Here is a 14,022-nt window from a genome sequence, read left to right as displayed (position 1 = left end):
CTTAAATCATATTTTGGTAATGTATGGTAGTTACATTATTTTGTATGTTATATATATATTTTTGATCCGTTTAGTATGAATTTGGAGATAAACTACAAGTTTATAACTCAAAAGGGTCGAATATGTAATATTTTGGTAATGTACTTAGGGCATATTTGATTGATAGATTTGGAGCAAGAGAAATAGAAATGATTTAATTTTCCTTGTTTGGTACAACAAAGAAATGAGACACGGAGAAATGTGATTTCTCAGAGAAATTGATTTGTATAGAATCTCATTTCCCTACTTTATGTGAAGAAATGTATTTTCTTAACAAAATTTCTCCGTGCTTTTTTTCCTGAGAAATGGTTCACTATACAAAAAAAAAGGTATATAAAAGAAACAACATGTGCAAGGCATGTGCCTTTCACAAATTTAGATCTCCTTCTCATCAATCTCTCCACCATTATCCTCCACAATCTTCCACCCTCTCTCCTCTATGTTTACTGCGTATATCAGAATGATGGATCTGACGTACTAAGTTAGCCGATCGAAAATCTTACCATGGATCAACTCTATTCTCCAACTCAATCTCTTCAAATCTGAAGAAGTTTTTTCCCCCCAATTTCAAACCCTAGAAATTGAATTAAATTATTATTCAATAATACTTTTTTATTATCCATTATTTATGTGATATTGAAACCTGAGATAATAATATTGAATGTATATAATTGCATGTGAATGGTGATGGAGGCGTGTTTACGGATTGTTGACGATCATGGATGTTGCAGGCCTGCACATCTTGAAATGGGCTTTATTGATATTAATTTTTATCTGTTTACTTTTGATTAAATTAATATTTTGAAAACACCTTTCTAATAAAAAGGAACTTCTATTGTTCATAAAATGGGATTTTCATTTCTCTCACTTTCATACCAAACACAAGAAATGACTTCCGTTCATTTCTCTGATCAATTTCTTTGTCATTACCAAACAAATAAATTTATTGAATTTCTCAGTCAATTTCATTTCTCTTCATTTCATTTCTCTGCTTTATTTCATTTCTCTCAATTTCTTCTTACCAAACGTGCCCTTAGATAATTAACATATATATTGTTTATAAATACATAACATATGTATAATTATACAACATTATGCAATATATAAAAATGTCCAGTCTCTTACGAATAGAGTCACGAGTCAAAAATCATGTTTTCGAGTCAAATAAAAAGTTACGAGTGGACACCTATGATTAGATGAGATTCAAGCTTTTGCTTTTTTTTTTTTTAAAGTCAAACATATTGAAACATTTTTATTTTCCAAACTTCAAAAGTAATTACGTGAATCCGGCCCTCTTCTATTTTCTAAACTTTAGAAGTAATACACAGACACCATGTCCTTCACTGATTACCTCAGTGGTTGGACACCCGGACTTTTGTTCAAGAGGTCACAGGTGCGATATTCTTGGTCTGTGATTGTCCTCCAGGATTTTGTTCTGGCTTTCGTGGAGATTTTACCGGGTGGGGCGGGCGGGGGAGGGGATCGGGTAGGTCCACAGTATCCAGTTTGGATACCCGTGATTCGACCCTTGCTGTTCTAAAAAAATATATATATATATATATATATACACAGCCACCATGCCTGACCACCCCCAGCTACCTGCGACTGCCAACTTATAGATGTGATGAAAGAAAATATATTATTGTGGTAGAGAAAGGGGAGGGGAAAAAGGAGAGGAAGGAGGCAACAATATTTATTTTTTTGGAATAGAACATGTGTACACTTATTATTATAATAATTATAATTACATGTAGTAAATATCATATTCTTTCTCCAAAGTCTAATATAACACGATAATATTCATTGATGAAGGGGGCCTACAAGTGTGGTTGGAGGTAGAAATAATGTATGTGGAAGCTAATTAAGTGGGCTAAAACTAAAAAAGATAAATTGTTGGATGGTTGAAGATGTGAAAATAAAGGGACATATGATATATGGCAGCCAACTAGATTAATTATTGCATGTCTAACAACTTATTACATATTTAAAAACTTGTACATTATATATTAAAAACCGTCCCTTAATATTTCTAACAGCAAAATACAAATTTTAATGCACCCAATTAGTTTTTACTGACATCCCTAAGGGCTGTCACTAACAAAACGCTAAATATATATACATAGCCGCTCGATCTTTGAAACTGTAAAAAAAATTTTTGTTTGGGTTTTGTAATTCGATTGATCGACGCGCGGAACAAAAGAGTAAATTTAGCTTATTGGTTTTACTTAGGGTTGATAATAAATAAAAACACATCTTTTTGGGTTAATTTAATTACGATGGAAGTAGAAGAGGGAAAATTAACAACTCTGATCCTCCTCGTCAACATGTTGCATCTCATCAACTGATATTCCACAAAATATTGTCTGAAGCCTATGATATCATAAACGCTAATAATGACATTATCTTCTTGGTGCGGCCAATGTTGAAAGGATTTATGCTAATTGACTACCAGGCACGGGTTACCACTGCTCGTCTAATGAAACAGGTGATTTTAAGTTTGTTAATTATTTGTATCTCTTTATATATATATATATAGGGGAGAGATCCAGAGAGAAGGTTCTTAAGGAGAGAAGGGAGAGAAGGTTTGTTAATTTCTAACCCGAGTTAGTGAGTTATACATGTAAAGGTACGGTACGGGCTTCACCCTTAAGGATATTAATAAGGGGTAGCTGGTAGGAGTGATAGGTCATAGGGGTGATCGGTGATGGGGTGATCTACCTAACGGGCTTCGCCCTTAGCTACTATGGCTCCGCCATAAGCAGAGAGGCTTCCCCTATAGCTTACGGGCTACGCCCTCTGAAAAAAATTTTTTTTATAGAGAGAATGAAAAAAAGTGAAAAAAAGGAAAAAAGTTTAAAAATCAAGTTAAAAAAAATAAAAAATGATCTTTCTCTCCTTAGGTACCTTCTCATTTGATCTCTATCTTATATATATATATGTTTTGAATTCAGTTTTGATATATGTATCGTGTAGGTTAACTTAATTAGACTATTATTATTATTATGTTATTTCTAGTCTTGGTCTTTTCATGGTCGATGGAATGCTTACAGAGGAATAAACAGCACGGATAATTCGGATCTGTTGTTTAGTGTGAAAAAGACAAGCATTATTCCTTCTAAGGTCGAGCTACTCGTGTTCTTGGAGAACAAACAGAGTAGTAACCTAGAATGTGATTTAAAAAATCACTGGTAGCTGGTCAGAGAAAAATTTTAGGATCTATAGGGGTGATTATATCTTAATGGCTCAGCTGGTGATTAATTTACTAAACTATCCATATATTTTATTCTGATCAAGAATGTATCTTATATATATATATATATATATATATTACTCACAAGTGATTTTGTTATGTAGATGAAAAGTATGGGATTTGACAATGATAAGTTTGTGGTAACAGTTAGTCCAGATGTTGACTATGCATTTGTGATCTCAGTTTTTGCAATAGTTCAAACTATGATGAAAAGCTCCCCTCGCAAGAACTATAATCATCCTGTGCACCATGTGGCTCAACCAAAATCCGAATCCAAATCCAAATCGGATACTGCAGAAGTTGATGAAGGAGTTGCTGAAGCTTTTAATTGGGACTTCTAACATTTTTTGGATTTGTGGATTGTTGTTTATTTGGATATAATTTGAAAAGAATACCAACCTGCAGTGCCTAAAGCCATGTATCAAGTTTTTACCGCTTTTGAATTTGGGTATTTTCAGTTTTGGTCTAGGGTTGATAGATTATATCAGATAGTATTATACACAAACCAAACGATAATATATGCATTACTAGATGGACCAAGAAGAAAGAAATCGAGAGACAAAGACAACAAGATGTTGTCAATATTGTAAGAAACTTTTTTTTTTATATACAATCTGTCAGTGATAAATATTTTTCCAACATAACAAACACATAATATTAGGGACAGAGAGTCAACGAGTCGTTGACCCTTACAACAATTTATCAATTATTTGCCCCACATTTGAATCACACATATTCTCCTTTATTGGGAGAAACTTTTATTATAGGAAATTCATGGTGACAGTTGATATGTCTTACTTAATAGAAGCTACTAGAAGTTTCTAGTAGCGCACACGTTTTTGTACAAGATGCTTTCTAGTCGTCGTTTTGGTTATCGACGTCCCTTCATAGCTTTGACATCGAGTAGTCCATAGCATCCACAAGAAAATCTACAAAATTTTGGGAAGAAACCCGAAAATGTGACAAGTTTAACGTTTAAAACGCATGAATTAAATACGTTAAAGAAACATTGGAATGTTCAACTGCAGAACAAAAACACACCTGCATCTTCTTTGGTGAAACATAGTGGTGGAGTGATTCTGAAAACATTTCCATAAAATCCACCTTTGCCCACTAATACTCCAAGATCTATAAACAGAATAAAATGGATGTGTATCTAGTTGATTTTTGTCATGCTATAACATTTTTTTAAATAATGAAAGCTAATACAGAAAGCATCAATTTTACCTTTCATCATCTCCATAATCTCCAATATCTCTGTCTTGGCCGGAGTTTTGAGTTTGCGATCAGTCACAAGTTCAACTCCAAGAATTAATCCTCTTCCTCGGACGTCCCCAATAACTTCAAATTTTTATAATACAAGTTATTCAGCTAGACGGGCTGAAGCCATCTTAAAGGGAACTTATATAACGAGGCCTTTCATCCAATAAGTTTCACTATATTTTTCTTCAAATTTACTTTCTATCTTTGTTGGACGCAATTTTTTTTTTTTTAACTAAATCTTAATAATCAAGTTGAAGGTCACAGTATGGTACATCTGTACTTTTTTCGTAGAAGATGGTATCAATAACCAACACCAAGTAATATGTTACAGGTCACAATACGAATAAGCCATTAGCAAGAAAATGGGCAAATTTCATAAAATATATGTACATTTTTTTTACCATTAGTGATTAAAATGGGACAAACTAATCTCAGAAGAAAATATGTTTGTGGGTCAATCCAACCAATTTTCGCCCATACAAAAAAGAAAAAAACAAGTTACTTAAGCCCAAACATATTTTGGCCCATTACCTGACCCACTGGAACCATCCATTTTACCACTCGTGACCTGAAATAATCTAATAGGCAAAGACTGATAGACATCTTACTTTCGTGTTTAGCTTTGAGAGCAGTGAGACGATCTTTCAAATAAGATCCAACAACATGAGCATTCTGTTGAAGATTTTCTCTCTCGATAACTTTAAGAACAGCATGGCCCGCAGCAGTACACACAGGATTTCCCCCGAATGTGTTGAAGTAGCTTCGACGAGTTAACACTTTAGCAATTTCTGGGGTGGTCACTACCGCACCAAGAGGAATTCCATTTCCAATACCCTGATACGTGACAACATATGTGTTCCATTTAGGCTGTTATAAATTACAACTCATTCGTGAACTTGTGTGCCGTTAAAGACTATTATACCTTAGCCATTGTGACTATATCAGGCACAATTCCTTGGTTTTGGAATCCCCAAAAGTTGGTTCCAGTTCGAGCAAATCCTGATTGGACTTCGTCAGCTATCACAAGCCCTCCTGCTCTCTTGATACTGTTATAAACCGGAGGCAAGTAATTTGGGGCCAATTCTACAATTCCACCAACGCCCTAGCAAAAATGGAAAGAAAACTACTTATATATCACAACTTTTGTAATTGTGTGCCTAAGTAATAATATGCATATTATGTTCATGATGCTTTACCTGAATTGCTTCGAAAATAAAACCAGCAACTTGTCCAGAAGTTCCAAATTGTATCAAGTCATCAACATCTTTGGCATACTTTTCTCCATCACACCCAAATACTCCTCTGTATGGGTCTGGATTTATCGCGTGATGAACCCCATTCTAGTAATTAATCATCCGAGACAAAATTTTAGACTCATGAGTTCAAGATCAAATGGCACATATAAAAAGTGAAATGATACGAATACATTGTATTACTTAAGCGAATAGCTGATATCAGTTGGGTAAGTTTAATTTTTAACATACAGGACATTATTCAAAATGAAAGATGAACGTAATCATACATTAAATAGTCAAATAACAATTCAAAACACTTTCTAATTTTTTGGTATGGGCGTGGGATATCTTTTGGGTGATTTTTTTTTTTTTTCGTTTTAACGTTCAGATTAATACCCGGGGTTACCCATTGTCCATTGGAGAAAGACCCCGTATAGGCCTGCGAACGACAGACTATATATATTTATTGGAGAGGTAATACCTCGATAAAAGTAATAATTTGTCAAGTTCCAACTTAAGAAAAGTAACTCATTAAATTAATAAAATACTCTGGTCCAACACTATTAATTTATAGAGGTTTTAACATATACAGGTTACATTAAGCATCCAATTGTTTAAGTATATATTTTCTTTGATACGGAGTACGATTTAGAATTATAAGCCATTTAAATAATGTGACAAGTGTATAATTCAAAGTTAAAATGATGATGTCCTTATACATGACACATAAAGTTAGTTGAAGTGGACGATTACTAGGAAAACTATAGTTATTTGATAAAGACACAGTTGTTTGTTACTTTTTGATTGTGACATTATCGATACAAAAAAAAGATGTGATGATCCCCAATTAAACAACACTCGAAAGTGACATTCACTTTTGTCGTATCGCTTATTAACCGATGATATTGATGACACGATATTATAATCCTAACGAAAAAACACGCAAACGTAGCGTTTGATGCGTCCCCATTCGGATACTACATTACAAAATTAGAAAATGTGTTGCGTCTCGTATAATTACTTAAAAATCGATATCTAACACATGTTCATAAGTCGTGGACGGTTCAAAAATGACTTTAAGTATATGAAAATGTTATTTGAGAATTGATGTTTTTGGAGTTATTTTTAGTTAATTACCTGAACAATATTAAATTTCCAGTTGGATTGTGCAGTCGCGCCCATTGTTCCAGCTGCGTTCCCATGGTACGCATTCCTTAATGATATGATGTCTTGGCAACCTGTATATAATCGTGCAATCAACATTGCTAGCTCGTTTGCCTCTGTACCCGAATTCGTGAAAAATACGACCTGCACGTACCATGAATCATGAGATCAATCTATCTTAAACATCCATACACCATGTGCGAAATAGCATATCACTTTAATGTCGAAACTTTTATTAAAATTCTAGATACTACTAATTATCAGCAAATTGACCTATTACAAACCCAAAGGTTATATTAGAAAAAAATTCTAGAAGGGGAAATATTAAAAGATCCTAAAAAAATGAATTCAAAAGGGATAAAATGTTAAAAATTTCTAAGAAATTAAGTTTTAAAATTTCATGAGAAATTTAAAAATACATTGACAAAATTCAAATTTTGAGGGAAGAATTGACTTCCTTTGGTACGCCCATGTATAGACCTATTGTGAGGACTTTTTATCTATTGCTAGGACTTTTCCCGTCGATGAATGATACGAGTATTTTTTTTAAGTGATACAAGTGGTATTCAAGTGATTTGCAACTTTAATCACGCTTATTTAATCTAGCTTAAAATTAAGATCGAGTTTGGTTCACAGAATCTGATGTAATTTGATGGAATTGGAATTGAATTTCATTCCTTAGTGCATTTGGTTGCACAAAGAAAAGAGAATCAAATTTCATTGGAATGTAAACTTTACATCATTTGATGGAATCTCCATTCCTTTGGGATGGAGGAAGGAATTTCATTCCTTCCATCACTTGAATTTTCAAAAAATCAAAAATATTCCGTCAAATTCCATTCTTTCAAATTCCAATTCCTTTGAAAGATTTCATTCCTTCCCAAAACATTCTGTGAACCAAACGCGCCCTAAAGGTGAAAGGTTAAATCTTTTGCATTTTCGGAATGAAACTTATTAAAAACTTAATTTGGTTAACATTGACAAACAAACGAAACACTGGAATCATGGAATATGACGAGTTAATCTCATCTCTAATCATCCTTTAACCTCCAATAATTATATTTCTTTGGTGGGTCAATCATTCATATATCAATACACCAATAGGTGCAATGAACCTAGACAAACTCCATTTTTAGTTATACTCTACGTACTCTATGCATATACACTTGTAGTTGTGCATACAAACTAGTTGGTATAAGATATATAAGTTTTAAATAAAATAAAATAAGTATTAAGATCTTTTATATTAATAAAATAAGATTGTTTTTAAAACCTATTTTTAAAAAAAAATGAAGTGGTAAGCCTTGATTCTTTGCTAGCACAACTTTTAAAGAATACGAGAGGGATATCCGCGCTATGCGGTGGCAGAAAGACGAAATGTAAATGTATGTGTGAAGATGTTTGGTTTTATGTAAAAGTGTATTAGAGTTTAGGATACAGGTGCTAAAGGTTAGGGATAAAAAATGTAATTCAAAGACGGAATGTTTTATAGGGAAAAAAGGGTCATTCTCTTTATTAGATAGTATAGATGACATCATAAATTTTTGTATTTTTATTATATTGCTTTCATTATTTCCCCACTTATATTTTTCTTTCTTTAGCTATCTCAAATTTTTATTTGGATTTTTTACTAATATTATCGAAAATTTTCTAGGTTAGAACAAACCAAAATTAAAATATCCGGGTTGAACCCGGGATAATTAGCTAGTAAAATAAATAAAACAATAGGTTTCTTTTCCATCATCGTATATTATGAAAATCATCGTGCATTAATTGTTTCGTGAATCTTCGTGCATCAATTTAACCATGATCTAAAGGTCAAGATTTTATCTTATTTATTTTACTTTAATAATTGTTTTACAATACCCGACTCCCAGATATATAAGTTTATAAAGTTAAAATGATCTCATAAATATATAATTACATGAATAAAGTTACTCTAGCACTTCCTATTAAAAAAAAATCAACTACTAAAACCTTTTAACTATATGATATAAACGTTTATGCATGTAATAACATATCATTGACGACATGATGTCATCAACAAAAACATTATTAAGGATAACAGCAATACATTACCTTAAGATCCCCGGGCATTTTTGCAGCAAGAGCTTCGGCAAAATTAGCAATGGAGTGGTTAAGGTAGAGGATGGTGGAGTGTTGTAATGTGGTGGTTTGCTTAATAATGGCTTGGACCACATCCGGGTGGCAATGACCACAACTCACCGTAGCAATCCCTCCAAAACCATCAACATATCTTCGCCCATTCTCATCAAATAAATATTGCATCTTCCCATGTACCACGTTCAACTGTTTCACCAACAAAATTTTTTAAATTTTAGTTGTGCATTATGCATGTACCATTGATTTGTGGTTTGACTGGACTTAAAACACAATTATTAGGTGTGGAAATAGATTACCCATTTTTTGTAGAGATCAAAGTTACAAATTTTAAGATATATTACATATTATTTTTTTTTTTCATCCCAGCCCAATGGTCCTTAAGCCCGTTTTGGGAAAGATGTCACCGTAGAGGTGACATGAACAACTCTCTAATAGCCCGTCAAACAATACGACAATTAATTAAGGGTAAAATTTCCGCCCTAATTGTTATTTTTTAAGCTAAACTATATCATTTATCTTGAACTTTTTGTGGGGTCAGACTGTCGCCCCTCCAGAGTTCTGCCTACGGATTCATATATACGGTATGTTATTTGTTTTGTATATCTTGTTTATAGTATATAAGTTCAGCGAATGGATTTGAAATTGTCATTTTTTTAATATATATATATATATATATATATGAAAATGATCAATGTAACTAAGTTATATGGCTAAAAATAAGCCTAAAAGAGATCAAGTTATGTGACAAGATCAAAGATAGAGATGATGAAAGAGAATGAGTGGAAAACATGTGTCGTCTGATGTGTGAAGTAGGTCTTTTTTTAGGCATATGAATTAGACATACATATCATTATCCGTATAATATACTAGAAGAGTGCCCGCACGTTACAGCTGCAACGGTTTATAAGAGGTGAGATGCCGTAACGGAAATACGACGATGATGCATCTAACCATTGTTATCATTCTAAATATAAGTCGAGAATTAGATGTAAAAAATAATATGGTTTACTGGGCCGAAATGCAATTAACTATGCCCAAAAAGTTATAGTTTGCACGAACTAACGTTTTTCTTTATTGCATGCATAAATTTAATAAAAAAAAATTAAAATCAAAATATTTAAAGTCAAAGTTTATAAAAAAATATTAAAAATTGAAAAATAGGCATTTTCAATGAGACGAAAAAGTAATATTTTTCTAAGTGAAAAAGACTAACCAATTCCTCTTAACCTCCCATACAAGATTAAATTAAATTAACGTAGTATAAAATAGATGACACTATCTTGTTTACTATGCACAAACACTTGACCCCACTCTCCCATATCTTAAGAGAAGCAATCATTTCAAATGTTGATATTTGTAGCACAAAATAATGAAATATTATCTTTTACACCTCACAAATGATTGTATCTTGTTTATAGTAGTGAATTGATTTGATCTTTGTATATTTTGATATGTAAAGTTTCAAATAAAGTTTTAGCCATATATATATATAATTTATACATTACCATGATGCTATCAAAACTTATTATTGATATTTAGAATTTGACAATTGTTCTTTACAATCAAGTTAAGTTAGATAACATAAGAGTACTACAAATTTTCTTCGTGAATATTAGGTGAAAGACTAGCTAGAGATTAGAGAAGTTGGCAACTACAGCTGATTCATACTTGTTTTTACACTTTAATACACTTGAACTTATAGTATATTGAGATGTACAAAAAGATATACGAGTATCAAACATATACTGTATATTAAATTTAACTAGTATAATATATAAAGAATTCAATTAAAGTTCATCTATCTAATTTTCCATAAAGGACTATATATTTTACTTAAACTTTATTCATATATAGAGCAGGTGATACTAGTTCGGTCTACCAAATACCCCACCAGCTTAATTTGGAGTTAAATAATTAATTCTAGACCTCAAATGTTATGATCCACTGTAAGTTTGCTTTTTCTCACTTTAATAGAAAAACGATGCATTAGCGGTATATATACAACATATCTAAAATTTCGCAGGCATTTTTGTTTATATAAATTGTGAAAATAATAACATTTACTTTGAGCTTATTCATGATATTTGTATATTTAAAAGTTTAATTAAAAAGCATTTTCAAAAAAATGAATAATAAATGACAACACAATAGATATGGATAAATGACATTTTTATTGTACTGATAATAACAACAATAGATCTTTTAATCTATACTATATTATATATAAATCTAATCTACTTTTGATTTTCAGTATTGAACTTAAAATTTCAATATTGTTTTAAGTTTTTAACAATGTACACATTCTAATACATGAGATACGATACATCATAGCCACCTTAAATCAATAACTTTATCTACTCATCGGCGCCACCATCACCACTATCAATAACTTTCTCTCGTTATATATAAAAACTCAACTTAAAATCTTATCTTAATTAGTTATAACAAGATAAGTATGCCTGCCTACTAGCTAGTCACTTTAGTTTAATAATTAGTTAATCTCCTAAATTTTTGCCTTCATTTCTTATTATGATGGTAGTAGTAGTAGAAATAAATTAATATGGAATAAGTTGCGGATGACTTACAGGTTTTTTGTAGAAGCAAAACATGGAAGGACTAAGGAACTGTTTACGTTTATTAAGGATATCTTCGGCCGTAGGACCGTCATATTTTGGAGGAGAGTAGTCGAAAGATGGCATGATCGGGACACCATTTGTAATGGATTCCGTTTGTTCATTACATGTTGTTTGGCGTACTTGTGCTAACTGCGAAATACAGCGACGGTAGTGACATCGTCTTAATTGATCTCGTACGGATGAGGTTAATGAGGTTGCGAATTTGTTCATATTTTGTTTGTGTTATTTTTCACTCGCTATTTATTTTTATTTTTTTATTTGGCGGAAATGAAGAAGATGAAGTCGATGTGATTGTGTATTTATAGAGAGAGGAGAGGGTGAGTGTGATAAGTGTGTCGTGCGTGGCAAGCAACGATAATTTTGTCCTCATCCCACTTAGTAATTACCATCGCTAATTACATGTTGTGTGGTACTCAAATTTGTTATTTTGGAATTAATATAGAAGTCACGTGTAATATTTTGTATTATCTGGTATATATTAAGGCTTAAGAGATAATGTTTTGTTTTGTTCAAAGTCATGAGAGCCGAATTTTCAAGGTTTTTTTTTTTTTTTTTTTTCTTTTTTAATTTGTAAAATTAGTTTCGATTCAGAAGTGTTGTATGCAATATTAACCAGCGATTTGTTAGACCTCCAACCCCCTGCTCATGGAAAATACCTTGATATGAGAAACCCAAAACTTGAACTCAATACCTTATGAAAAACTCACCAATGGGACCACATAGTGGATTTTAGGGGATTTGTACACCTTACTTTGATTACTATTATATGATAAGTTAAACAGAAGTTAAAGGTAACAAGTTAACGTTAAAGTTAAGGGATCGAGAGTTTACTTATTAAAATAAGGATTAACTAGCTTATTAACACGCGTAATATGCGGCTTAAAAAAATATGTTATGATAAAATTGTATTGATGACTAAAACGTAAAACCCCATGTATGAGTTATTAATTGGAGTTTTGAAAAGATTATAAAAATATTTTTATTAAAGAATTATGACACCATAAAATAAAAATAATAGTAAAACTAACTTTAAGAAAAACAAAAGTTATTATGACATCATAATTAAATAAGTAAAAAAGATATAACTTTAGATAAAAGATTTGAAAGTGTCATGTAACCAATTTCTATAAAATGTTATGTCATCACAATCTTGTTTTATTTAATATAGAGATTAATCTAATGACCACTTTTAAAGGCTGCCAATAAAATGCATAAAATTTTTATAACTTTTATAAAATATTCACTCTTAAATTAATTTTATATTAATTAGACCTTGTAATATTAATTAGACCTTGTAAGACTGTTGTTAACAAAATTTTTAAATAAATAACAAACTTTTGGTTGTATGGACTGGAAGTTATTTCGTTAGTCCATTTTTACGGGTTAAAAATTGATGGGATTATATAAAAAAATGAATAGAATCGGATATATAATCTTTGAAAGCGTGAAACAATTTCAGATTGAATCGATTTGGTAATTCACCTCAAAATATTCAATCGGATACAATCAAAGATTAGAGAGTAAATGTGTTTGAGAGTGTGAGAAAAGAAGGCCAAAAATTGTGAATTATAGAACGAAGGGGTTTCAGGACCATAACAGTCTTTTAAGCAGTTAAATTCATAACTTTCCAACGTTAGAAAAAACAGTCCCTCAAGTTTCAAAAATTAATTTATGAGACATTATTGCCATAGCAAATTTTAAGCCAAAGGCTCTGCCCCTTGAACCCCGTCAGGGGGAAGCCTTCTCTTGGACCCACTCCAAAGAGCGCTGCCCCTAGCCCCTGTTCCTTAGATGGTAATAAATACATATAAATGTATACTTTGTATCAGCATACTTATATGATGTCTTATTCTAACTTAATTGGTCAAACAAGTTAAAATTTACCAGTAAATTTAATAAAAACTACTAGTGATTTATGTACGTTTATTTTTTAATAGCTTTAAAATGTTAAAGTTGTAAACTGAAATTTTATAAAACATGCATAACTAAGAACGAAATGTATAATGTACACTAGAAGTGTTATGTTTTGATATGTTAGCATTAAAACATTTACTCATCGTGCCACTAGAAATGTCATGTTTTGAATTTCGAAAGTCTAACATTTGTAACTTTGACTTTAAATAATTTTATTTGTGTTAAATAATATTTGATGAAACTTATATGAATTGATTGTGTTTTAAACGTGTTTTTTAATTTTTATCAAGTTATATATAACACAACAAGATATATTTAAAGTTAAAGTTTAAAAATAAAGACTTTGAATATTCAAAGTAGGACACTTTTAATGAGACGGAGAGAGTAAGTTTTTGCA

The 14,022-nt window shown here is 31.5% G+C and overlaps 1 protein-coding gene across 1 annotated transcript; it reads right to left on the bottom strand.

The window, feature by feature from the left end:
* Positions 1 to 3,911: 3,911 nt before the first annotated feature.
* Positions 3,912 to 11,960, bottom strand: LOC122593836 (alanine--glyoxylate aminotransferase 2 homolog 3, mitochondrial-like). Its single transcript, XM_043766285.1, has 9 exons — positions 11,661 to 11,960; positions 9,031 to 9,261; positions 6,925 to 7,095; positions 5,749 to 5,892; positions 5,475 to 5,654; positions 5,161 to 5,386; positions 4,517 to 4,630; positions 4,331 to 4,417; positions 3,912 to 4,218 (listed from the first exon to the last, which is right to left on the bottom strand). Exons 1-9 carry the CDS (start codon positions 11,919 to 11,921, stop codon positions 4,175 to 4,177), a joined length of 1,458 nt encoding a protein of 485 aa, XP_043622220.1. The 5' UTR covers positions 11,922 to 11,960; the 3' UTR covers positions 3,912 to 4,174.
* Positions 11,961 to 14,022: the final 2,062 nt, after the last annotated feature.

This window comes from Erigeron canadensis, chromosome 3, assembly GCF_010389155.1.
Source record: "Erigeron canadensis isolate Cc75 chromosome 3, C_canadensis_v1, whole genome shotgun sequence".
NCBI lineage: Eukaryota > Viridiplantae > Streptophyta > Magnoliopsida > Asterales > Asteraceae > Erigeron > Erigeron canadensis.
The sequence above is the reverse complement of the archived record's forward strand: the minus strand, read 5'-3'. Positions and strand labels throughout refer to the sequence as shown.

What these genes read in the sequence shown, in the direction of transcription:
- LOC122593836 (XM_043766285.1), bottom strand. Translation starts at nt 11,921, where the DNA reads ATGAACAAATTCGCAACCTCATTAACCTCATCCGTACGAGATCAATTA. An exon ending in TTTGCTTCTACAAAAAACCT is followed by an intron (nt 9,262 to 11,660) that starts GTAAGTCATCCG and finishes TTGGTGAAACAG; the next exon opens with TTGAACGTGGTACATGGGAA. An exon ending in GATTATGGAGATGATGAAAG is followed by an intron (nt 4,418 to 4,516) that starts GTAAAATTGATG and finishes TTCTGTTTATAG; the next exon opens with ATCTTGGAGTATTAGTGGGC.